Below are 25,083 nucleotides of genomic sequence, written 5' to 3' on the forward strand. Positions count from 1 at the left end.
AGTAGATGCCCTAAGAGTTAAAAAGATGCTGCCAAACCAAAATAATAGGAAGAAGGAACAACATGGAAAGAGTTAGATTAACTAACTTGGTCTGCCTGCTACGAGTTAAATAGCATGCATGCTGGTTGTAGATACAGTTACTTGGGCTTTTCTTATTCTCTTGATGGAATGATGATGGTAAATGTTGCAGAGGTAATTTCAGAGATTGAAGCATGAATATTGCTCTCTTCAATTTTACCACCGCTGCTGTAATATCCAATCACGGATGTGTTTTTGTAGGAAATATTTCTGTGGAGCATCTCTAAGCAAAGCTTTCCTGGCCTGAACTCTGAAGGGCCCTCATCTAGAGTGGCAGGTCACCCTGCATTAGGTTCCTGTTTTCGTTGTGTCTTCAGTACTTTCTTTCTTAGGCGAACGAGCAGGACCTTTGGTTTTGCATTCTATAGGTGAAACTAATTATTACAAGGCAAATGCCAGAGAACTGCTCTCTCCGTTTCATAATTTTTGCCGTGTTTCAAATTTGAACTACAACTACAGCAAGAATTATGGATTGGAGGGAGTAGGAAAAAGCAAAAAATTATATGGGTGATACAGAATAGGACCGCTGACGTAGGCACAGTTGGTAAATACTTGAGGACATCATAGTTTCTCGAGAATTTTGCAGACAACTCCATGGATCCCTTCACCGATGGGCTCGCAAAGCCTCGAGCACAGGACATAGGTGCACAAGTAAATACCTTCGAGCATGGACTGTAGCGCGGGCTTCTCAGGTTGCACGGCTCGGCTAGCCGGAGCCTCTGGGCGTCTTTGCAGCTGCGCGGATTCTGCTGGTGCAACTTCAACTACTTCATGATCCCTGTTGGGTCCTTGCACGGGCACCGACGGCTCAATCGCCGGAGTGCTGTCGTCACCGTCTCAGGAATTCAGCCTTGCCGTCGGCCAGTTCATCGCAATTCTCTGCTCCCTGCGGGTGACAGACTGCAACCGTGTCCAGCTAGAGGTGAGAGGAGCGAGACGGGACTTGCAGCATGCCTTCCTCGGAATCGCCGCCGCAATTCCGGTGGGTTTTAGAGCACCTTTGAACTGGAGTGGGATGGGTTTGGAGCACATCTCGCTTGGTGTATTGGGGAATTCTGTGGCTCTTACGGGTACCCAAGCCTCCCAAGGTGCTTAATCCATGGGCAAATGTAGGAGTTTTATACTACTCCGTATGTGCTATCTGTCCGATAGGGAGAGAGACCTCGGTGATGGAAAGCGCATTGGCCATAACCGGACGGCGTGGTGCGGTTGTGCCTGCCAGCCAAACACTTCGGTGTTTACAAGGTGTGGTTTTGACTTCGTATTGTGTTTTCATGAACTGGTCATTGACCGTGTATCAGATGGTTTGGTTTTGTGCGTGTGATGTTCGAGTGTAATGATGTGGACGCCCTTGGAATTAATCTAAAACGAATTAGCTCGTCAGTGCAAGGATTAGTAGTTTAGTTGTGCCTGCAGTGTTGTATCGTTGATCCTCTTGTAAGTACTGACGGAGTCACGGGATACTTAACAATAATCTGAAAGGTACCGTTGTATCCACACAAAAATTGTGACCATTGATACGAGACTGAGTCAATTTTAGTGTAGTTTGCTCCTAGTACACGCATTTTCGTGTGTGATTGACCAAAATATGCTGTAAATGTTTCCACCACACACTCATCAACATTCCATGGCCTTGATCGCACAAGACAAACTTGGTCATACATTGCGCTGACATGTTGAAGTGTAAATCGGCGTCGCCCATGGCTTCTAGTCAGGATATGTTTGCTGATGTTCGAGATCTACTCACATCTTATATATGATGCTACTACAAAGTGGCCTACAGTATCTCAAGATTACTAGACTTGACACTTGCTTGCAGTCAATCGTATGTGTCTCTATATTCATGTGCCTCACGACATGTGTCGGTCTGCTGTCAAGCGCATCTTGTGTTAGTGCGCCTCACTGCTTTCGATGGCATGCACTGACATTTTGCTTTCTCAGTAGTCATTTTTTTGCATTTTCAGATCATGATTGGGCTGGCACTAGTGATGTTGGGTGGTCCAAGGAAATATGTTGTGTGCTTTGGTCCAAATTGAATCGTGTGGAGTGCTTGAAAGTAGGCTACCGCATCACGGAGGAATCCTTTCCGATTTCTCAAATGTTGACTAGGGATGATATGATGTGTTCTTGGATTCAAATTTAATTGCTTGAACTGCTCGAAAGCAGGATACCATAACATGTAGTAGAAGTGAAATCGGATATAAAGCTATTGCCAAGATCATTTGGGTGCAACTCTTGCCGGCCAAGACACCCTAGTCCTTTCATGTGACAACATCAGTGCTACATATATTTCATCTTATCTTATGGTTCATGTATTGTGCTACATATATTTCATCTTATCTTGTGTTTCAGGTACGCACAAAACACATTGAGGCTGACTATCGTTTTGTAAGGAAATACATGTTGCACATAAGCTACTTTAAATCATGGTCATCTTTTACAAAGATTATCTTGTTGACATCTTCGCAAAGTCGTTATCATTTGCCTTTGCTTGAGATTTGACGCCATAATCTTAACCTCCTGGACATTGTTAAGAAGAGAGCTAATAATCTATTTCAACATCCCTCCCATGTTAATTGTTAAGGATGGACACACAAAGAACTTAAACATGGGAACCATGGGATCGATTAGAGACCGCAACTATTTTAAAATTAATAATCCCTTGGATAGGTCTTCGAACTTGAAAGCTATTGGCGTTGATATTATATTAAATTTGATGCACCGGTCAGAAGTATGAAACTGATGAAGGGTTGATAATATATTTCAACATCCCCTCACACAACCGTGTCGGCTTACCATGCCGCTGATTTTTTCTACATGTACGTCATCTTCTATGATGAACCATGGGTGTCCGACAATGTCATGGTTGGCATTGAGGCCATCAAACCCATCTTGATCAAGACATGCGCCGGAATAGAAGGACCCTACATCAGCTACCTCGCCTCCGAGCTGGATAAGCTAGTGGCCTTATCGTGTCAGAGCCACCATAGGCTGCGGGAATGGCACCACATGTATGGATAAAGGTGGAGCCACCCCATACTTCTACATGTCTCTTTCGATCTTACCTGTCACCACAATCCATACCCACCAACGAGTATGAGTTTTTTCCATACACCTCACCCTGAAGAGTTAATGGGTAACCGCGGATAAAAATACCCACATTTACAACACATCAACATGAGAAAAAATAGTTGTAAACAACATTTAACAATAATTTATAAACATTAGCCCCTTTATAAGCATCATGACATACTTATGAACAACAACATATTACAAAATAGCAACACATTCTCATAAACAACATCACTTGCCATAAACAGTGACAAGTCGATATTTGATGACGTAAAGAAGATATGGATTGTGGCAGTCATGGGACAGAGGTAAAGCAATCCTAACTAGGTGCCTAATCCTAACTATCCTACCAACGATCGTGGGACTGGGAAGCATGAGGCCCGGTCTAGCTATGTGAATGTGTGACTAGGGGAAAATTAAGTATGTTAGAATATAGAGGCTCCACTTGTTAAATTTGGATGGGTACACGGATATGGATTCTATGGTCTCGTACCCGTACCTATACCTGTTTTACCTGATGATATGATATTTTCTTAATTACATACCTATGAATTATTTTTTCTTCTATACACGAGTACTCCTAATGGGCTTTTAACCCTGGGGGTACGCGGGTAATGGGTATCCATTATATCTCAGATCGAGCTCGTGTTGTGGTGGGCCAAGTGGCTATCTTCCTTGAAGGACAATGTCGTCGTGTCCTCGGCCTCAAGTCTAGTAACCGACCGTTCCTAATTGTTTTGGAAATATATTACCAGCCCTTCTCCACTAGATCAAACTTTTGACTGAATTGGCTCAACAATTCAATATGATACCAGATTAAACTTTTGAGTGAAGCGGCTAAAAAATTGAATATGACATTAGAGGCAAGTGGTTACAAGTTCAAGACTTACTGGACACACTATTTTAAATAAAAATAGTTACGGCCTTTCATCGATCCCATGTCTTGCTCGGGAATGGACACTGAGGCATAGTTCAACAAGTGTGTTCCATCGGGTTCCGATGAGAGGGTGCAGGGAAGAGGTCTGGTGCACACGGGTGGGTTGAGCAGCATATCCTACGACACCGTGGCGTGGGGTGCTTCGTGAACCATGGCGGGTTGAGCTCTGTCGTGGAGGTCCTCGTCGTCGGCTGCCGGCTGGTGTTGTTCCTGCTGATGAAGGGCGACTAGTGCCACAACGCCGCGACCAGTGCATCGGGGTGGAGGCTGCACGGCATGACGACGACGGCTAGTTCAGCCACAAGGGGATGAACCACTGCGTGGACACGGAGACGGCGGATGGATGGGAAGGGAAGGGAGGCAGAAGTGGAGGGAGATGTTGATGAACTACGGAGTGTAGAAGAGGTTTGCAGATGATTTCGTCATGGAATTTGAAAATCATATGGGGCCCTAAAGCGATGGGTCATCCGGCTGTCAAACTCGACGGTTTTGCTAAGACCATTCCTACAATAGTAATTTCTTTTTTGACGGAAGACAACACTTTACTGATCACTTGACATCATCACAAAGAGTCGTCTGGATAAACTCCTATGCAGAATCAGAAATAAAACCTAAGCTAGAAACATCTCAAAATTTAAATGTGCCGCCTCATTTGGTCCTCCGACGGCCTTCTATTCGAACTTGAAACTTATTATCCGACACCGACTGCATGACGAACCTCCCTCAAAACAAAACTGCATGACTATCCGGAATCTGAAGGCCAATTAAGGAAGCTACGCATGTTCTGATGTACAGTATCAGCGTTTCTTCCGTAGCATGTCGAGAGCATCTCTGCTGAGTTTCCTGAGATACATCTGGGCATTTAAAATGACGAACAGGCTGATTTTCCACGAGAAGATCCAGACCATCAGGTAGATGCCCTCGCACAGCTCGCGCGCCGCGCAACGCTCCATGACGACGGCCCGGCCAGCCTCCATGCGACGACCTTGCTCGGCGTCTGCCTCCGTTGGCGCGGGTGTCTCGGCAACGACCTTGCACGAGCGGTTTCCCATTTTTTGTTGCTCCGCGCGCCGTGGCAATGGGTTTCAACTCTCGAGACAAAACCCCGAATTGGACAACAGAGGATTTCTTCAGGTTCAGGTTATCAATCGGGAGAGAGAATGCCGTGAAGTATATATAAGCAACAAGTGTCTGAATGGGTCCGGTAGTTGGCGGACTCACCGATGGATGGCTTCGGTATTTACAAGAAAGTAACTTTGACGGTGTCTGATCAAGTGATCAGGCTCATGCTTGACAGTCATCCGTGTGAGAGAAAGTCCCATCATGAAATTTCATACTCCAGCTGAAAAAGAACGAGGATAAAACAAATTAAAAGTAGACTTGCCACAGGTTCACGCGAAAGCAAAATAAAAAGACCGCCGCCTCCACTTTAGTCTCCTCCATAGATCGGTGGAGTGGAGAACCGATCTATGCGTGGACCTGTGGCATAGTCGCCGGCGTCAGAAGGAGTGGAGAATCCGATCTATGCGTGGAGTTTCCAATAAAAGTAGTGTTTTCAGTAGATTATGTTAGAATTCTGGTAGCCGTCTTCTTGTTCGTTTCCCCTCAATGGAGATGGCATCGTCTGCCATAAATGATCTTCGCGCTTTCGTTCGACGACGAGATCTCCTTCCCGACATCAATGATGGTGTTGACAGATTACAATCAGCTAGGTATGGGTCTTCAGATCTTGCTTCGCCAGATCAATTTTGGATCTTTTATCGTTGTTGCCGTAAGGAGGATTATCCTCGCAGTTTTTTTTCCCGGCTGCTATGTCCTCGACAATGGTGATTCGTACTCTCAACTCTCCATCGACGACGACAAAGCTAGTCGGTTGTTATTCCCTGGTATACTGGTGTTGGTACTCTTGCCGATGTTGTATGACTGCTTTAATGGTTGTGTGCGTGCACGCAGCCTTTGCATTTCGGCTAAAAAAATTATGAGAGAACTTTCGTCGGTATTTACAGGTGTATGGTTCGTTATCTATCTTTGGCTGCCTTCAGAAGAGTACACGATTGTGTTCTGGAAGAAGAAAGAATTTGAAGAACTCGAAGATTTGTTACTATCTTTTAGACTTTATTTTGTAATCGTTGGAGTTAGTTCATGTATCTCTACCATGTAATATTTGTTAGTATGAATATATGTGGTACTGATTGTCAAAAAAGAGTAGGCTTGCTGTTCGCCCTTGCGAAAAATCAGGAGTGAACAAATTCTCATGATTCAAAGAGTTCAACTTATCTGGGGATCGATGATCCTCTAATTATCGAAGCTATTGCTCGGAGAGAAGCGGTCAAGTCTGCTTATGAGTTATGAGAGTCATTTTGGTAAAGTTGTGTTTGAGGTGGATTGTGCACCTCTGTTGAACGAGTGGAATAATAAGAATGTGTAGCGCTCTGTTCTTAAACCTACTAGATTTAGATGTGCGCCTTGGTGCACGATCCCGTAGAATTCAAACTAAATCACAACATGTTTACCGGCGATAAACATTATCACGGACAATGTTATATAACAGGCTAAGAGAACAGCCACGTTTTCCTACACAAATTCTTAGATTTTGGGACGCAACTTGTTTGTTGTCTTTTGTATAGGTAAATGGATGATAAAATACTATGTTAGGTATCGATATATAAATAATAAGTAGAAGACTTACTCATGTTAATCGTAGTAATGTACTTTCAGCTTCGCAGTGATAGAATTTATGGTGAACACAAATAATGTAGCAACTAATTAAGCAGATGCTTAAATTTTAAGTTGCGGCTTGCCAAGGAGCCCCCTTCTTTCGTATTGTTAAATAGTCCACAAAAAACCCTTATATCAACCACCATGACACTTACTCGTGATATGGAGCCAACAAAGAGACAGCCTTGGAAAATAAAGGGAAACATATTACATATTAGTAGTCTAAGTTTGCAATTATGGTGTAATTATGTTTTGTGTTTCATACATCAAACGGAAGAAAAAACAACGTGATACAACATAACGCTAGTGGTGTTTACTTCTTGGTGTATATAGTTACATTACAATCAACAAAAAAAGATATGATACGATCAATAGAATGAGACGAATAGTGGAGTACGCCCATATAGTGATCATGAAGTGATTAAAAAGAGAATGTAGTAATATTTTCTTCCCAAATAAAAGAGGTGAGGTGATCAATAAATAAAGTCGTAATATCTTTTTGTGAATAAAAGGGGTACGTAACAGATAACAGAGTGTACCCTAGGATGACCATACGGCGATTATAAAAGAAGGTATGAGGCAATCAATAAAAGTGGTATGAGCAGATCAATAAAAAAAGATAGTGTGTGTATAATCCTTAAGCCTTAATATAATGTACTACCTCTGTCCATAAATAGATGTCTTAGACTTATCAAATTTTGGATGTATATAGACACTATTTAGTGTATAGATACATCCAAATTTAGACAAATATAAGACATCTATTTATGGACGGAGGGAGTATGTATAATGTGGTAATAACATACACACAATTTACACAGAAGTGATAGGACACAGCCCTGACCGCTTATTCCTCATACTCCCACATGGGAGTGCGCGAAGCAACACCCCCACACCGAACAGTCATAGGCATTATGTCAGATCCCCTTCTAGCTTTTTCTCTCTCCCGTGACACTAATTGCCACCACATTTCCCCAATTGAAGCAGATCGAGTATAATTGAAACAGATCGAGTACACTACAATGCTCCCCATAGCCTGCACCACCGATTCATCACATCTAGCATGTCCTTCTACCCAGCTCGCGTAGCATGCATACACAGCTTACTCTGTGAGCCTTGTCCGACCTGCAACCATTTATTGGGGAAAGCAGTCACGCATCTCGGAGAGCCACGAACCAGAAAATGCTGAGGGTGCATCCTGCCACCGCTGCTCGGGCGAAGGGGGGATGAACATCCGCGGGGCGGCAATGAACCTCCGGAACCAGAGCTAGATGTGCCACCGCGGTATTCTTGAGGACGGCAGCCGACATTGCCTGTCATGTGGGCTGCTCGACGAATCCAAGGGATCATTGCCACAGTTCCACTCTTGATGTGCTGCCTCTCCTTTTTTTACAACAAAACAAGGTTTTTTCTTGACTTGTACCTATCTCCCTCTAATTGTGCCGAGTTTCTTCTCTCTTCTGCATGTGATTTGTTGAGATGATGAGACCTGAGAAAAATCACTCCAACATGATGAAGCAGGCAACAATGCAAAGGAATTAATTTAAAGAAACAAGCTAGCTTTTTTTTTTCTTCTTCAGAGTTTTCTGTAAAATTCCACTTTTTCTTCACCAGATTCTGCATGTCAATCAGTTATTCTGAAATAAACAACCAAACTTCGTGATAATATAACAAATCGTTGTTGAAAGCAAAAATGCGGGAAAACATAAATATTGGTTTCAAGATTCAAAGATAGTAACAGAACATAATAGTGTCTATAACCTGTTTACGTAATGATTTCTTGTTATTGTACCCTTAAGATAGCTTAAGCTATGACTGAAAGTAAGTTCAATTCAAGAAATCGTTCAAAAAAACTGTTTCTTGATTATACATCTAAGTTACTGAGGATGCGGAAAAAGTTGGGTATGTTTGATTCTGCAAAACTATACATCTTTATTCTACAAAATAGTAAGGATTTTTTTAACAAATTTGTACTTTTCTTTTTCGCAAAGCTTGCATAGAATGTTAGCTAACTTACTAATTTGTGTTCTAGGCAGCTATTGGGTTGCGAAAATTACCGGAGCACGGGCGAGGCAGTGGCCGCAGGGAACACCTAATAAAAAGTGAAAGAAGGGAAGTTCTGCTGGTAGGAACCGGTAGAGAAGCAAAACAACCGGCAGGCACCAGGACACATGAGAGAAGCCCTACCTAGAAGTAAGTCATGACAAATTTCAAGTGCACACCTTCCTATGGATCTACTGATGGCTTGATTGTAGCATGTATATCAAGACCTTTTAGTCTTTTATCTTCACTCAAGTAGACCATCAATCATGATTTTAGCACTTTTGTACACTTCCATCGCCTATACCAAGAAAACTGTGCGTACAAATTATATCAGAAAAAATAAATGTCTAGTGCTGACATTCAACTTGTGCCAACCATATTAACATAAGAGAGAACATACCCGATTTTCGAGCCATTGTTCTAGGCTTCTTGTGTCAGTATGCCAATCACCCCTATATTCCTCCACAAGCATCTCTTGTCAGAACAACTATCCAACATAAAGATACTTGTAATTTTGTATTTAAGATAGTACCAATTCATTAATCGGGCAGTGAGTAGGATGCCTAATCCTTCAGCATGAATATTTAAATATAATTGCCACTTAAGTTAGAAGCCAATTTCTGAAAATACGAAAACATATAGCCTAACTGTATATTTGTATTGGATAAATTTGCAAAACATTATAGCTTTTAATCTAAAGATTTCAAAGACCGGCCCCTAGCAAGCCAAATTGGATCACCTTCTATTTCTACTTATGTATACTTCTCCTAGTTGTTTTGCTTTTTCTGGTGCCTATAGTGTAGCAGATATATACTTCAACCTTGGTTCAGTTCTCGCACTGGAACTTAGCAATAAATTGAGCAATGCCTCCTATATGAATGATTCATCCATGAAAATGAGTGGCTGGCAAGGTTGTCCTTCACCAACCTGTTGCACAAGTAAATACAATCGATATTAATGGAAAAGGCGAAAGCATACCATGTGAGCTCCACAACAACATTCTCATATAGAAGCTATTGGATTCTGATGATAAGTCTAAACTTTGTAGGTTTCCTATGAAACAAATAGCGCAATTTGGATGCAAAAAGGAGCTACAATATAACTATTGGGACTAATGCACGAAAATGCTGGCCAAAATGACAACTATACTGGCCAAAAAATAATCCGCTTGCCCATCCTATCAAATAAGACCAGCTCAATTTCACCACCTTCATTTGCACCGACATGACAGAACCAACACCTAACAAAATTGATTGGATCCAGTGGAGACATATACACAATGACAGATATATAAATCAGAAATTCAATGTCCTATGAGGATTCTAGGTAGAAGAGAAAAAGAGGCGGAGCCAGGAAGGAAATGGGTTACCAAAGGATGCGACAAATACAGCTAGGCTCTCATGTGACCAAATTACACAACAAAAAGTGGCTACTGCTAGGAGCACGAAGATTATCAAACATTCAGGCATATCTACACCATATATAGGAACTGAAGAAAAGGATAAAAATGGGGATTAGTATAGCTGACTAAATAAGGGTCTATAATATATGAACAATGCGATTGGAGAATTAGCTGGACCTGTAAATATGTTCACCTTGTGAACTCGAATTTTGCAAATAAATAAAACTAAGTATGATTCTTAGCAGACATACCTCTAGCAGGGTGAAACATATATGAAGCACCACTAAAAAAGCATTTTATAGGAGAGCTATATTCTAGAAGCATTTGGCAGATTCAGATGATCATAAGATAGATAAGGAACAAAAGACAAAAGAAAAAAATGCAGTGTCTCACAGCTTGACCTAGGCTCAGCATGACTCGTTGTTGAGTATGGAATTATGGTGTTTACCGCACGAAGAAGAATTCGGAGTCAGTGTATGCTATCGGAAAATTCTCTTATTCGATTGAAGTACATCTTAGAATTTGACCTGGCAATGTTCTGCAGGAGAATAATTTCTTGGTAGCCTTTTCCTTCTCATGCTTTCCTCTACAGGCGGGGAATGAGCACTGGGCTGCAATTTTATTGTGACACGAATAATTCCTTGGTGGGCTTTCCCTTCTCATGGTTTCCACTACAGGCAGGGAATGACTTATCTATTAATAAAGATTGGAAAAAGTATAACTAAGTGGAACAATTTCTATGCAGAATGTTCTGTGAAATAACTGAATGTAAATGCATATGCATCTTATGCCACAACAAAGTGTTCGAGTACATCTGAAATTGTGGTCTTAATAGTAATACATGGGCAGTGCCAGGCCACTTCATTTGTTTATCAGAAAATACCTTTCAAAACATTGTGAGATGTATAGGCAACCTGTCTAGCCTAGCTCAACTTTGCAAGTGGCAACACACTAAAATCCAAATAGACATGGCAAATATTATACACTAAAAAGTGCAAGTACTTATGGGCTTAAATTCGAGTATAATTTCCAAGCACCAGACCAAATGATTAAGCTAGTGATAAAATATGCAAACCTGGAGCGATTTGTGGCAAAGCCTGAATTTTGAAAAAGATAGTTTAGGTGCAGCTATGAAATCTGCATGGGTAATGGAGTAACTTCTGTAGTTGATATTATTATATAGCAATACTACTGTGTACTATAAAATAAAAAAGAACCAACGTATATAGCAGTAGTTAGTCTCCTTATGTGAAGTCTGAAAGCTATTTTCTTATTCCCATGATGGAAATTCAATTTAAGATATCAACTCCCTATGCATCCAGAATAAATAGGAAATATAAGAAGAAAACCTATATCTTGAAGTTAGTTTCAGATGGTAAACTTGCTCTCAAATCCCAAAAAAAATGCTAGAAAATGAATACATGGGAAAGATAATGAAGAAAATGATGCCTATGAACTGAATGTGAGCATAACAAGTGCATATACAGACCATTAAGTTTTTTTCTCTTGATGATAATGTGATATATTATAAATCCATGATAACACGTATTCATGAGCTGAAATAAGAGCAACCTTACATAAAATGTAATCTAAGGTTAGGCAAGAAATAGCAACCATTAGCGTTGTCCAAATCTATCACCTCATCTGGTAATCTTATAGCAAGAATTAAGAAACTTTGTAAACACTATTCGATAATCATCGAAGCCTGAAAATTAGTATCATTTACATGCAGATGGGAAACTAAAAACTAAAGAGCAGCAATGTAGCTATTCTTTATCCAGATTCTTCACCCCCAGACAATATAGGCGCTTATATTTAAATTACACCTGTATTACTTCCAGCTATTCTTTATCCAGATTCTGTAGGACATTGTTATCAACTATGAACTTTAGATATCTGTGAATGATCCAATTCAAAACATAGAATTCAATGGACACCACCAACCTTCGTCATCGTTTTTTTCAAAAGGAAAGGTAAATAATAATATATAAACTGAGATATTCTGAATAGTATGCATTGTTGCTACCACAAGAGGTACCCAGACTTTGTAGTATAATTATTATCAATTAGTTTGAGATATTACCTTAGCAGTTAGCACTTAGCAGACCAATCAAGGAAGCCAAACCAATTACACTTTGAAACTATTATTCTAATAACTATCATAGGTGCCTTTGATTGTAACAGTGGTGGCAGCAGGCAAGATACTGATAATGCGATGCAGAGTTGCTGCTCTTCCAGTAGTCAGTCGGCCTCCGGTCAGAACCTTTAGAAGAAATCTCACAAATGGGAGTTCGTCCAAGAAATCCCCAACGCGACAAAGTGAAGCTGCCGACAAGGCGAAGCTAATCTGCAAGAAGAGACTTCTTATCAGGATCAACATGGACGGTATATACATTGGAAAGAAAGTAGACCTCACAGCTTACAGTGGATACCAGAGAATTACTCAACACATTGAACTCATTGACAAGTAAACCTGCCACTGTACTATGCATATACAACATGGATTAATTTGGAGGGGTGACAAGAATTTCATAAATATTACAAGAGACTAAAAAAGTAATGAAGAGAACAAAATCACTTTTCTTTCTTAGTACAAGGAAGTAGCTCAAGAACAATTTACCCAGATGCTCATCCTTGAATATGTTAAAATTATAACAAATGTAGAATATCATCCGATGTCCTCTGCCATGAATCACACAATTCCTTACCACTCCAAGAATAGCTCATACTGGAATTGTAGAATATCCTCCACTATCGTCTCTGCCATGAATCACACAAGAATAGCTCATACTGAACTGAAACAACACTGGCCCAAGAAGTAAATGACACATGATTTTCCTGGAAAAGATATCCAGGTTCAGTCATGAGCAAATAAAATCAAGGACATCTAAAGTGTGATTTGCTTCCATTGCCTAAACCTATAGATAACAACAAACCACCGGATTACATTTGTGAGTAGAAAATTGTACCACAGTTACTAAACCAAAATATCACTGAAACAGAGCTTCAGTCCAACGACGGCACCCAAATTTGTACAGACCAGACATGCACAATCGTATGAAGAGTTGATGTACCAAGATACACAAGAACAGAGTCAAGTTGCAGCTAGATGATATAACAAAGACCAACTCTCCATTATTACCAAGCCAATCTGAATATCTCTTCTAGTGGATTAGTCTTTTTTTTTGCGAATGATTCTAGTGGATTAGTCATCAAACTATAAATTCATTTTGTTGTCAAACGCCAAAGCTTTGAAAGAGAACATTAACCTGAATTAAAAATAGAATTCATATTGCTAAGTTGAGCAATTGAGCACCCTTCGTATCTGCAAAATGAAAAGGAAGGTACACCACTAAGAAAGGGCCAGAACTGTACAATTATTGTTAGCACGTACAAAGGCTTTAAATACAATATATACAGTATATTAAGAACTGAAGAAGTTGGGTACTAACTTGATAGTATTATAAGATAAATTGGAAGGTCATACTGTAGGATGACGTTGCATAGAAAACAAAAATTTTCCTACCGCGAACACGCAATCCAAGCCAAGATGCAATCTAGAAGACGGTAGCAACGAGGGGGTATCGAGTCTCACCCTTGAAGAGATTCCAAAGCCTACAAGATGAGGCTCTTGTTGCTGCGGTAGACGTTCACTTGCCGCTTGCAAAAGCGCGTAGAAGATCTTGATCACGATCGGTTCCGGCGCCACGAACGGGCAGCACCTCCGTACTCGGTCACACGTTCGGTTGTTGATGAAGACGACGTCCACCTCCCCGTTCCAGCGGGCAGCGGAAGTAGTAGCTCCTCTTGAATCGACGGCACGACGGCGTGGTGTCGGTGGCGGTGGAGAATCCCGGCGGAGCTTCGCTAAGCGTGCGGGGAAGAAGGAGGAGTGGGGCGGCTAGGGTTTGGGGAGAGGGGGTGGCCGGCCTCCAAGGGGTGCGGCCAAGGTGGTGGCTTTGGTGTGTCCGGCCCCTCCCTATGCCCCTCATTATATAGGTGGAACCCAAGTGTTGGTGTCCAAGTCTTCGAATAAGACCCGAAACCAAAACCTTCCATAGGAGGGGGCAATCCTAGCCCAACTAGGACTCCCACCCAAAGGTGGGATTCCCACCTCCCATGTGGGGGGTGGCCGGCCCCCTATGGTGGAGTCCACTTGGGACTCCACCCTATCTAGGGCTGGCCGGCCATGGAGGTGGAGTCCCTTGTGGACTCCACCTTCCTTGGTGGTTTCTTCCGGACTTTTCTAGAACCTTCTAGAACCTTCCATAGAACCTTCCGCGACACTTTATTTCACATAAAATGACATCCTATATATGAATCTTATTCTCCGGACCATTTCGGAACTCCTCGTGATGTCCGGGATCTCATCCGGGACTCCGAACAAATATTCGAACTCCATTCCATAATTCAAGTACTACCATTTCAACATCCAACTTTAAGTGTGTCACCCTACGGTTCGAGAACTATGCGGACATGGTTGAGTACTCACTCCGACCAATAACCAATAGCGGGATCTGGAGATCCATAATGGCTCCCACATATTCAACGATGACTTTAGTGATCGAATGAACCATTTACATATATTACCAATTCCCTTTGTCTCGCGATATTTTACTTGTCCGAGGTTTGATCTTCGGTATCACTTTATACCTTGTTCAACCTCGTCTCACGACAAGTACTCTTTACTCGTACCGTGGTATGTGGTCTCTTATGAACTTATTCATATGCTTGCAAGACATTAGACGACATTCCACCGAGAGGGCCCGGAGTATATCTATCCGTCATCGGGATGGACAAATCCCACTGTTGATCCATATGCCTCAACTCATACTTTCCGGATACTTAATCCCACCTTTATAGCCACCCATTTACGCAGTGGTGTTTGGTGTAATCAAAGTACCTTTCCGGTATAAGTGATTTATATGATCTCATGGTCACAAGGACTAGGTAACTATGTATCGAAAGCTTATAGCAAATAACTAAATGACGAGATCTTATGCTACGCTTAATTGGGTGTGTCCATTACATCATTCATATAATGATATAACCTTGTTATTAATAACATCCAATGTTCATGATTATGAAACTAATCATCCATTAATCAACAAGCTAGTTTAAGAGGCATACTAGGGACTTCTTGTTGTCTACATATCACACATGTACTAATGTTTCGGTTAATACAAATCTAGCATGATATATAAACATTTATCATAAACATAAAGATATAAATAATAACTACTTTTATTATTGTCTCTAGGGCATATCTCCTTCAGTCTCCCACTTGCACTAGAGTCAATAATCTAGTTTACATTTGTAAAGATATAACACCTTGGCCTTCTGGTGCTTTATCATGTTTTGCTCACGGGAGAGGCTTTAGTCAACGGGTCTGACACGCTCGAAACGTATGTATTTTGTAATTCATTTGCGTCTCAACGCATCACTCATTTCCAAATGAGTCGGCATTAAATATGTTTGGTCTTACGGTGGAACCTTAATTCCGTGGTCTGAAATATGTCACTAATATTGTCACACACAATATAGCTTCAAAGTTCTGACACTATTGGAACTACACCAAGTTCTCAAAGAATTTCTTGACTTGAACATCCTTTGTCATTGTCAAAACAATGACATATTTTGCCTTCTTTTGTACAATCCGTCACAATATTTAGTACTCTTCTAAATCTAGCATAGACAACTTCTAGCTCATTGTGCTACCTTTTAAAAAACAACACTTAGTCTAATTTGAGATTGAAATTTTATTTTTATATGTGACAAAACAAATATCGGTGTAATCACCTTACAGCGATTTGTTTGTCATTTCTCCATATAAAAATATATATATATATATCCTTGGTTCTTCTAAAGTACTCAAGGATACTCTTACTGTCATCCAATGATCATCTCATGAATCATTCTGTTATATGCTCATAACATTTTAGAGCACAAGATATCTGATTTTGTACATATTATTCGTGATCTAAAATCACTCATGTGTTTTTACTCATTGAGTGTCAGACACACTCAAGTCTTGTTAAAAACTTCACATGACAAGAACATCTTCTTAATATTTCTATATTGAACTACTTCAATATCCATTCTATGTACTTTGACTTAAACTTATTATGTGTTTCAATCTATCTTCATAGATCTTGACACTAAATATGTTTTAGTCCATATCCTTTCATTGAAATTAATTCTCAATGAAACCTTTTTAATCAAGTATATAATTACATCATTTATAACCAACTATATGTCACCTACATAAAGTATTATAAATGTGTCTTAGCGCTCCCACTTAATTTCTTGCAAATGCAAGCCTCTTCATCGTCTCTGATGAAATCAAAAACTCTTTGACTATTTCATCTGGTGAAGATTCCAACTCCGTGATACTTACTTCATCCAATTGAAGCTTGTATACCTATCTAGTATTCCACGGACCAGCAAAACTCTTGGTTGCCATCCTACTAGCATATCTCATAAAAGAAATATGTAGTGATTACTAGAATAATCCACATTGACTATAAGCATTGCTACGGAAGATCTAATCTTATCGTATTCAACTCTTTGAACTTTGTCGTAAACAATTTTTCGACAAGTCGCGCTTCTTTAAGGATATTTCATCCAAGTCTATAGATCCATTTACTTTCAAAAAGTATTCATCTATTATGGATTTCATGGCGCATGGCCATTTTAACGGAGTCGAGCCCCATCATAACTTCTTTGTTTTGTAGTTGGTTTATCATTGTTCAAAAACAATCCTTTGTCCACAAATCATTTATTTGATCACAAAGTAAACCATACCTACAAGGTTCAATATGTACTTCGATCTCCATGGCTAAAACACTTTGTAGTCATGAGAGCCATGATCAGTCGTGGTCGCTTCGAAACCAATTCCGATGCTTGCGCTACTCGATCATTATGCTCGGGTTCATAAACCTTATAAAATTATATTGTCCTCCCACTCAAATACTTCACTCGAAACAATTTCTCGGAAATAAGAAACATTGACAAACACTTTTGTTTTTGTCTCGTGGGAAGAATTCCCAATTAAATCTCTGGGATAACCAACAAAGACATTCATCCGATTTTGGTTGACTATTAGGGTTTATACCCATGCCATAACTTGTATGGTGTCAATTCAACGGATCATGATGATGCTCTATTCAGTGTAAAAGCGGTAGTCACTAAAGCATAATCCACAAAAATATAATGGCATTAATATTTTATCTCATCATTGACCCAACTAGGTTTGGATACATCTCTCGGATACTTCATCATCACTATGATACTCCAAGAAATGTGAGTTGTAGAACAATTTCATAACTCTCTTAGATGTTCGCTAAAACTAGTAATTCAAATATTTCCACTATGATCCAATCATAGATATTTGACTTTTCTATTACGATGGTTTCTACTTCATGCTGAAATTTATTTGAATCCATTCAAATGTTTCAAACTTCTTCCTTATTGAATATATCCACATATATATACTCAATTCATTGTTGAAAGTTTTCATGAAGTAGAAGAATCTCCCGCACACAACTATGCCCGAGTGAACCACATACATCATCATGTATTTTTCCACTAAGTTAGTTGCCCGTTCAACTTTTGGCCTATGAACGGTATTTTAATCATTCTCTTTAGAAAAGATTTGCAAGCGCCAAATGATTCAAAAATCAAATGACTCCAAAAATCCATTTGCATGGAGTTCCTTCATGCGTTCCTTTCTAACATGACCTAAATGGCGGTTCCACAAATAAGTGGAATTCAAATCATTTGCCTTATGGCATTTTAGCGTCGGTGTTATGTATGTGTGTTTCACCATTAAGATTTATAATAACTTATCCATCGTATATGGAGTAATGTCATAATTTGAACAACTCATTGTTTTCATTTGACCGAGCAAAATAACAATTATTAAGTTCTTTATTATAAATTCTAAGGGCTAGATAGAATGCTAACGACGAACATAATAACACTTTATTTTGTTCCGAGTCGTGCATTCCTATCATATTCCTTGTCGATCACTTAGGCCATTGTATTCTTGTATTGCGTTGTTTTGTATGACACTTCATACCAACCAATATAGTACTAATACCCAAGAATTTCTTAGTGTGACTTAACTAGGAATACAACCATAACATGTATATCATTTATATACACCTGAGCTAGACTTTCTAGTCTTTTCTTATCTTTTTGCCAGAATACCTTTTGCAGTTTCTCTTTTAGTTTTCCTCATTATTCAGAAAAACACTTCAACATCAATAACTTCTAGGTTTGTTGGTCAAATACCAATAACCTTGAGGTTCTTACTTTGAAGTTGATCATCATATGACAAGTGTTCTAGATTTCACTTATTAGTAACTTTGTAATATGATGAACAATTTCACTCATAATTTTATCCATCAATTTATGACAACTTTTTGAGACCATGTCTGTACATGCTAGGCTCATAAAGTTTAACCTTAGTATTCGCATGTGCAAATCTGGCTTGCACCCGTTGTAAGCACACGTAGAATCTATAACACCCGATCATCACGTGATGCTTCGAAACGACGAGTCTTAGCAACGGTGCATACTAAGGGTGGTAACTTCATGGATATGCGAATATCATTAGTGCCCCAATAGTTGGAGGATTGTGACGCCTGGCGTCTTCAACCTTCATACATTCCCATAAAACTTATGAGTTTATGTAGTCTCACCAAATTATATTCTATCATCTTGCAATAAGGTCTTAGATATCACATATATCTCATACCTTGATTATTTCTGAAAACTAAATTTTCAGCTCCTTACTTTTCAAACAAATTTGAACTTCAAGTTTTACGGAGACAAGATAACTTTAGGTACTAATTGAAACCATAGCTCTTTGAATCAACAATGTGAGGTTTACTAAAAATTTGTAATAGGACTTAATCAATTCTTGATTCTTTAACAATACGGTACCAATCCGTAAAGTTTCTTGTCAGATTTTAACGATATTTCTATCTCAATAACAAGACTAGCGCATAGTAGTAAACGGATGCCAATACTACAAAATTAATTCAAAATACTACTCGGACTAAGTTTATGATAATTAGTTCATGTTTTAATCTAATTACTAATGAACTCCCACTTAATACAACATCCCTCATAGTTGTTAAGTGGTACACGATCCAAATCCACTACACCAAAACCGATCATCACGTGAGATGATGTAGCTTCAATGGTGAACATCAACATGTTGATCATATCATCCATATGACTCGTGTTCAACCTTTCGGTTTCCGTTGTCCCGAGGCCATGTCTGTACATGCTAGGCTCGTCAAGCAAACCCAAGTATTCCGCGTGTGCAACATGGCTTACACCCGTTGTATGTTGAGTTTATCACACCCGATCATCACGAGATGCTTCAAAACTACGAACAATGCAACGGTGCATACGAGGGAAGAACACTTTATTATCTTGATATTAATGTGAGGGATCATCTTATAATGCTACCGTCGCGATCTAAGCAAAATAAGATGCATAAAAGGATTAACATCACATGCGAGTTCATATGTGATATGATATGGCCCTTTTGTCTTTGCGCCTTCGATCTTCATCTCCAATGCACGGACATGATCTCCATCATCAACGGGCATGATCTCCATCATCGTCGGCGTAGCGTCAAGGTTCATGGCGCCGTCTTCATGGTTGTTCACCTCATGTAGCAACTATTACAACTACTTTGAAATACTACTCAACATGAAAATTAAAGACAACCATAAGGCTCCTGCCGGTTGCCACAATACAATAATGATCATCTCATACATATTCATCATCATATCATGGCCATATCACATCACCAAACCCTGCAAAAACAAGTTAGACGTCTCTAATTTGGTTTGCATATTTTACGTGGTTTAGGGTTTTCGAGTAAGATCTAATCTACCTACGAACATGAACCACAACGGTGATACTAGTGTTGTCAATAGAAGAGTAAGTTGAATCTTCACTATAGTAGGAGAGACGGACACCCGCAAAGCCTCTTATGCAATACAAGTTGCATGTCGAACGAGGAACAAGTCTCATGAACGCGGTCATGTAAAGTTAGTCCGAGCCGCTTCATCCCACTATGCCATAAAGATGCAAAGTACTCAACTAAAGATAACAAGAGCATCAACGCCCACAAAACCATTGTGTTCTACTCGTGCAACCATCTATGCATAGACACGGCTGCGATACCACTTGTAGGATGACGTTGCATAGAAAACAAAAATTTTCCTACCGCGAACACGCAATCCAAGCCAAGATGCAATCTAGAAGACGGTAGCAACGAGGGGTATCGAGTCTCACCCTTGAAGAGATTCCAAAGCCTACAAGATGAGGCTCTTGTTGCTGCGGTAGACGTTCACTTGCCGCTTGCAAAAGCGCGTAGAAGATCTTGATCACGATCGGTTCCGGCGCCACGAACGGGCAGCACCTCCGTACTCGGTCACACGTTCGGTTGTTGATGAAGACGACGTCCACCTCCCCGTTCCGGCGGGCAGCGGAAGTAGTAGCTCCTCTTGAATCCGACGAGCACGACGGCGTGGTGTCGGTGGCGGTGGAGAATCCCGGCGGAGCTTCGCTAAGCGTGCGGGGAAGAAGGAGGAGTGGGGCGGCTAGGGTTTGGGGAGAGGGGTGGCCGGCCTCCAAGGGGTGCGGCCAAGGTGGTGGCTTTGGTGTGTCCGGCCCCCTCCCCTATGCCCCTCATTATATAGGTGGAACCCAAGTGTTGGTGTCCAAGTCTTCGAATAAGACCCGAAACCAAAACCTTCCATAGGAGGGGCAATCCTAGCCCAACTAGGACTCCCACCCAAAGGTGGGATTCCCACCTCCCATGTGGGGGTGGCCGGCCCCCTATGGTGGAGTCCACTTGGGACTCCACCCTATCTAGGGCTGGCCGGCCATGGAGGTGGAGTCCCTTGTGGACTCCACCTTCCTTGGTGGTTTCTTCCGGACTTTTCTAGAACCTTCTAGAACCTTCCATAGAACCTTCCGCGACATTTTATTTCACATAAAATGACATCCTATATATGAATCTTATTCTCCGGACCATTCCGGAACTCCTCGTGATGTCCGGGATCTCATCCGGGACTCCGAACAAATATTCGAACTCCATTCCATAATTCAAGTACTACCATTTCAACATCCAACTTTAAGTGTGTCACCCTACGGTTCGAGAACTATGCGGACATGGTTGAGTACTCACTCCGACCAATAACCAATAGCGGGATCTGGAGATCCATAATGGCTCCCACATATTCAACGATGACTTTAGTGATCGAATGAACCATTTACATATATTACCAATTCCCTTTGTCTCGCGATATTTTACTTGTCCGAGGTTTGATCTTCGGTATCACTTTATACCTTGTTCAACCTCGTCTCCTGACAAGTACTCTTTACTCGTACCGTGGTATGTGGTCTCTTATGAACTTATTCATATGCTTGCAAGACATTAGACGACATTCCACCGAGAGGGCCCAGAGTATATCTATCCGTCATCGGGATGGACAAATCCCACTGTTGATCCATATGCCTCAACTCATACTTTCCGGATACTTAATCCCACCTTTATAGCCACCCATTTACGCAGTGGTGTTTGGTGTAATCAAAGTACCTTTCCGGTATAAGTGATTTATATGATCTCATGGTCACAAGGACTAGGTAACTATGTATCGAAAGCTTATAGCAAATAACTAAATGACGAGATCTTATGCTACGCTTAATTGGGTGTGTCCATTACATCATTCATATAATGATATAACCTTGTTATTAATAACATCCAATGTTCATGATTATGAAACTAATCATCCATTAATCAACAAGCTAGTTTAAGAGGCATACTAGGGACTTCTTGTTGTCTACATATCACACATGTACTAATGTTTCGGTTAATACAAATCTAGCATGATATATAAACATTTATCATAAACATAAAGATATAAATAATAACTACTTTTATTATTGCCTCTAGGGCATATCTCCTTCACATACCTGAATATCTTCACATATCAATATAATCCAATTTAGAAACTGCAGGTGTACTGTTTAAAATATATTCATAGCTACATCGTCAATGATCTGAAAATAAGATTTCATGCTATGTTTAACACAATTTGTTTAGAAATGCATCATATAGAAAAGAATATACAGATTTTAAAAGTGCAAATACATATAAGGAGCATAAGTACTGTTGCAGATTGTTATTAAACAAAAGAATATACAGATTTCAGGCTTTAGTGGCATCACCTGAATAAATTCATGCGTAATAGCACCATAAGCAAACTATTTTAGAGACTGTACAGAGAGAGAACATTCAGGATCCATAATTTTCTTTACCCATGTCAATGCCAAGACCTCACATGCCAACTTATATCACTAAATCAACCACTAATATGACCTAGAGTAGTCAGGCTCTTCTCCTTTTCTGCACCAGCACAAGCACAACCATGAGCAAGATGAAAGCTTGTGATTTTAGGTCTCGACACAGCGAGGAGGTCAGATCGGGATCTTACCTTTGCGGTTGAGCTCGACGCGAACATTGTGGATGAGATCCTCCATCTCCAGCTCCGCCCCCAGCCTCGGCCGCCGCCCGACCGTGGCCGTACGGGCCACCGTGTCCTCCGGTCGGCCGCCAAATCCCGCCGAAACGAAACTGTGGAGGAGATCCTCCAAATCCAGCGCTGCTTCCATCTCCATACGGGTTCCCCGTGGCCCCCGGCCGGCCGGAAAATCCCGACCCCTCTTTCCACCTGAAACCCTAGCGCCTTGGATAGAAGGTCTGGTGGCAGAGGAGCTAGAGGGCGCGATGGCAGAGGAACGAGCCGCCGGGGTCATAGCCTGGGTGGAGAAGGCGGGGAGACAGCCGGCGGCCGGCGGTTGGTGGAGCAAGGGGTGGGAGGAGGAGGAACGGGTGGAGTAGGGGATTGGGGAGAAAGAGGAGAAGACACGGATTGGGAGGATTTGCCTGCTGGTTCTGTCTCACCTAGCACCTCACCTAGCACTATCACGTGACCCACCCAAAAACTTACCCAATCCAATGACGAGTGGACCCAAACGAACGTGGGTCCTGCGTGCAGCTGCAGGAGGGTAGAACAGCGCCGTTGCATCACTTTATCTAGTGAGAGGACCAATGGGAGAGGCCACAGCCAACGAACGAGATTGCCTAAAATGTGAAGATCCGACGGCTGAGAAGCTAGGTGCGCTGTGAGAGCCCCATGGGGTTGCAACAATTATACCTTTAGATTGTAGATGAGATAGTTGATGTTAGTTCTTCCTTCACTTCTTGTAATTTCGTTTTTACCCATCGCGAAGCTAACCAGGCGGCACATTGCTGCGCAAAGTTTGTGTGACTACAAGAGTTGTCGCTTTCATGGGATGCTGAGCCTCCGACCTTTTTAGTTCACAGCCTAGAAGCCGATTGTAACTCTGTTTCTATGATTTAATAAAGCTGGTTGTTTCCCTAAAAATAAAAGAGTTCAACTTATGAATTAAGAGTGTCAATCTTTAAGTTTGTTTGGAGGGTCGATCTAACATTATTGGTACCGTAAAAGATTATGATATAAACAAAAATTCCATAAAAAAATATTTGAATTCGATCATTTCATCTTGCTTTACTTATCTAGACATGCTTACAAGTCATTTTAAAATGTTTCATCCACTATCAGAGAGCGTTTCCACACAAAAAATATGAAAGATTCGTAATTACTCTCCCGGTTCCATATTTATTATGTAAGATTTTTGTTTGGTTTTGACATATGGTGTTAATGATGCCGTGGTCTGTAAAAAAGACACCAATTTCCATCCCATTTGATGGTGCTTGGTCTAACGTTGCTAACGATTGAGTGAGCTTTTGTCCACGCCCATCCTCATTGTTGGTGTTTGGTGATGATGTTGTATTCTTCAACACCTTTTTTTTATCGGCATAGTGCCCCGTCGGGCCGTCGATATGACTATCTTGATTGCAAATTTTCAGTTTTACGTATATACTATCTCTACTATTAAGAGCAAACTGGTGAATGCCTGGTGTCACATTTTCAGGATGGACAATAATACCCCCACTTCTTTATCCTACCAAGATGATTTAACAAATGGCCCGTTTAGCCGCAGATATCCCTTCCTTAAAAATCTGCGGGCATATGAAGCGCGGGCGGAGTCTGCAACCTCTGCCAATCTCCACTTCCAGTCCATACGATCCAGCGAAGGGGATTAGTTCTATGCGGCCTTCCCTGGGAGCTTGGACCTGCCGGCCTAGATGAGCTCGCGAACAACCCTCTGGTATGGCTTTTGTTCGTCTCTCGATCAGCAGGTTCGATTGGCGCAATGTCAGCTCGGTCCGGCTACAGCGGCATCTGGCATCCAACATGAAGGTAGAGTTCTGGCATGATGCAATACGCCGCTGCCTCGCCTAATTTTAGTGTGCGCATTTTCTCCCCTCGTCGCCTTCCACGCTCGTCTGCTCCTCACACGGAGCGTCGCGGCGACGTTTAGCTCCATCGCGTACTCGCCAAATCCTCTGCCAAGGGCCCCAAGATCCTCCTGGACATATATCTCCTCCCTTTCCAGGCCGGCCTTTGCCTCAGGCCTCCACGTCGGCGGCCAAGTCAGCCTCCACTTAGGTAGATATTTTTTAGTTGACTAAATAGAAGCGTATTTGCCAGATGCATGCCTTGAAATTTTTGTTTCATGTTATATATATATAGTGTGACACTTAACTCTTTTAGCAAATTAAATATGTGTATATTTTGAATATTTATGCAAAACAACTGTGGCTCTGTAGATCATTAGTTTGCATATGTATAAGACAATACAGCCTATTTCT

The 25,083-nt window shown here is 41.0% G+C and overlaps 1 protein-coding gene across 1 annotated transcript; it reads right to left on the minus strand.

The window, feature by feature from the left end:
* Positions 1-22,259: 22,259 nt before the first annotated feature.
* Positions 22,260-23,180, minus strand: LOC124707508. Its single transcript, XM_047239166.1, has 2 exons — positions 22,778-23,180; positions 22,260-22,689 (listed from the first exon to the last, which is right to left on the minus strand). Exons 1-2 carry the CDS (start codon positions 23,097-23,099, stop codon positions 22,646-22,648), a joined length of 366 nt encoding a protein of 121 aa, XP_047095122.1. The 5' UTR covers positions 23,100-23,180; the 3' UTR covers positions 22,260-22,645.
* Between the last annotated feature and the right edge of the window lie 1,903 nt (positions 23,181-25,083).

This window comes from Lolium rigidum, chromosome 4 (assembly GCF_022539505.1).
Source record: "Lolium rigidum isolate FL_2022 chromosome 4, APGP_CSIRO_Lrig_0.1, whole genome shotgun sequence".
NCBI lineage: Eukaryota > Viridiplantae > Streptophyta > Magnoliopsida > Poales > Poaceae > Lolium > Lolium rigidum.

Excerpts from the sequence above, each read along its gene's own strand:
- LOC124707508 (XM_047239166.1), bottom strand. The coding sequence starts at position 23,099 with ATGACCCCGGCGGCTCGTTCCTCTGCCATCGCGCCCTCTAGCTCCTCT. Across the intron at positions 22,690-22,777 it reads CGTCGAGCTCAACCGCAAAG|AAAAGGAGAAGAGCCTGACT; the intron begins GTAAGATCCCGA and ends GTGCTGGTGCAG.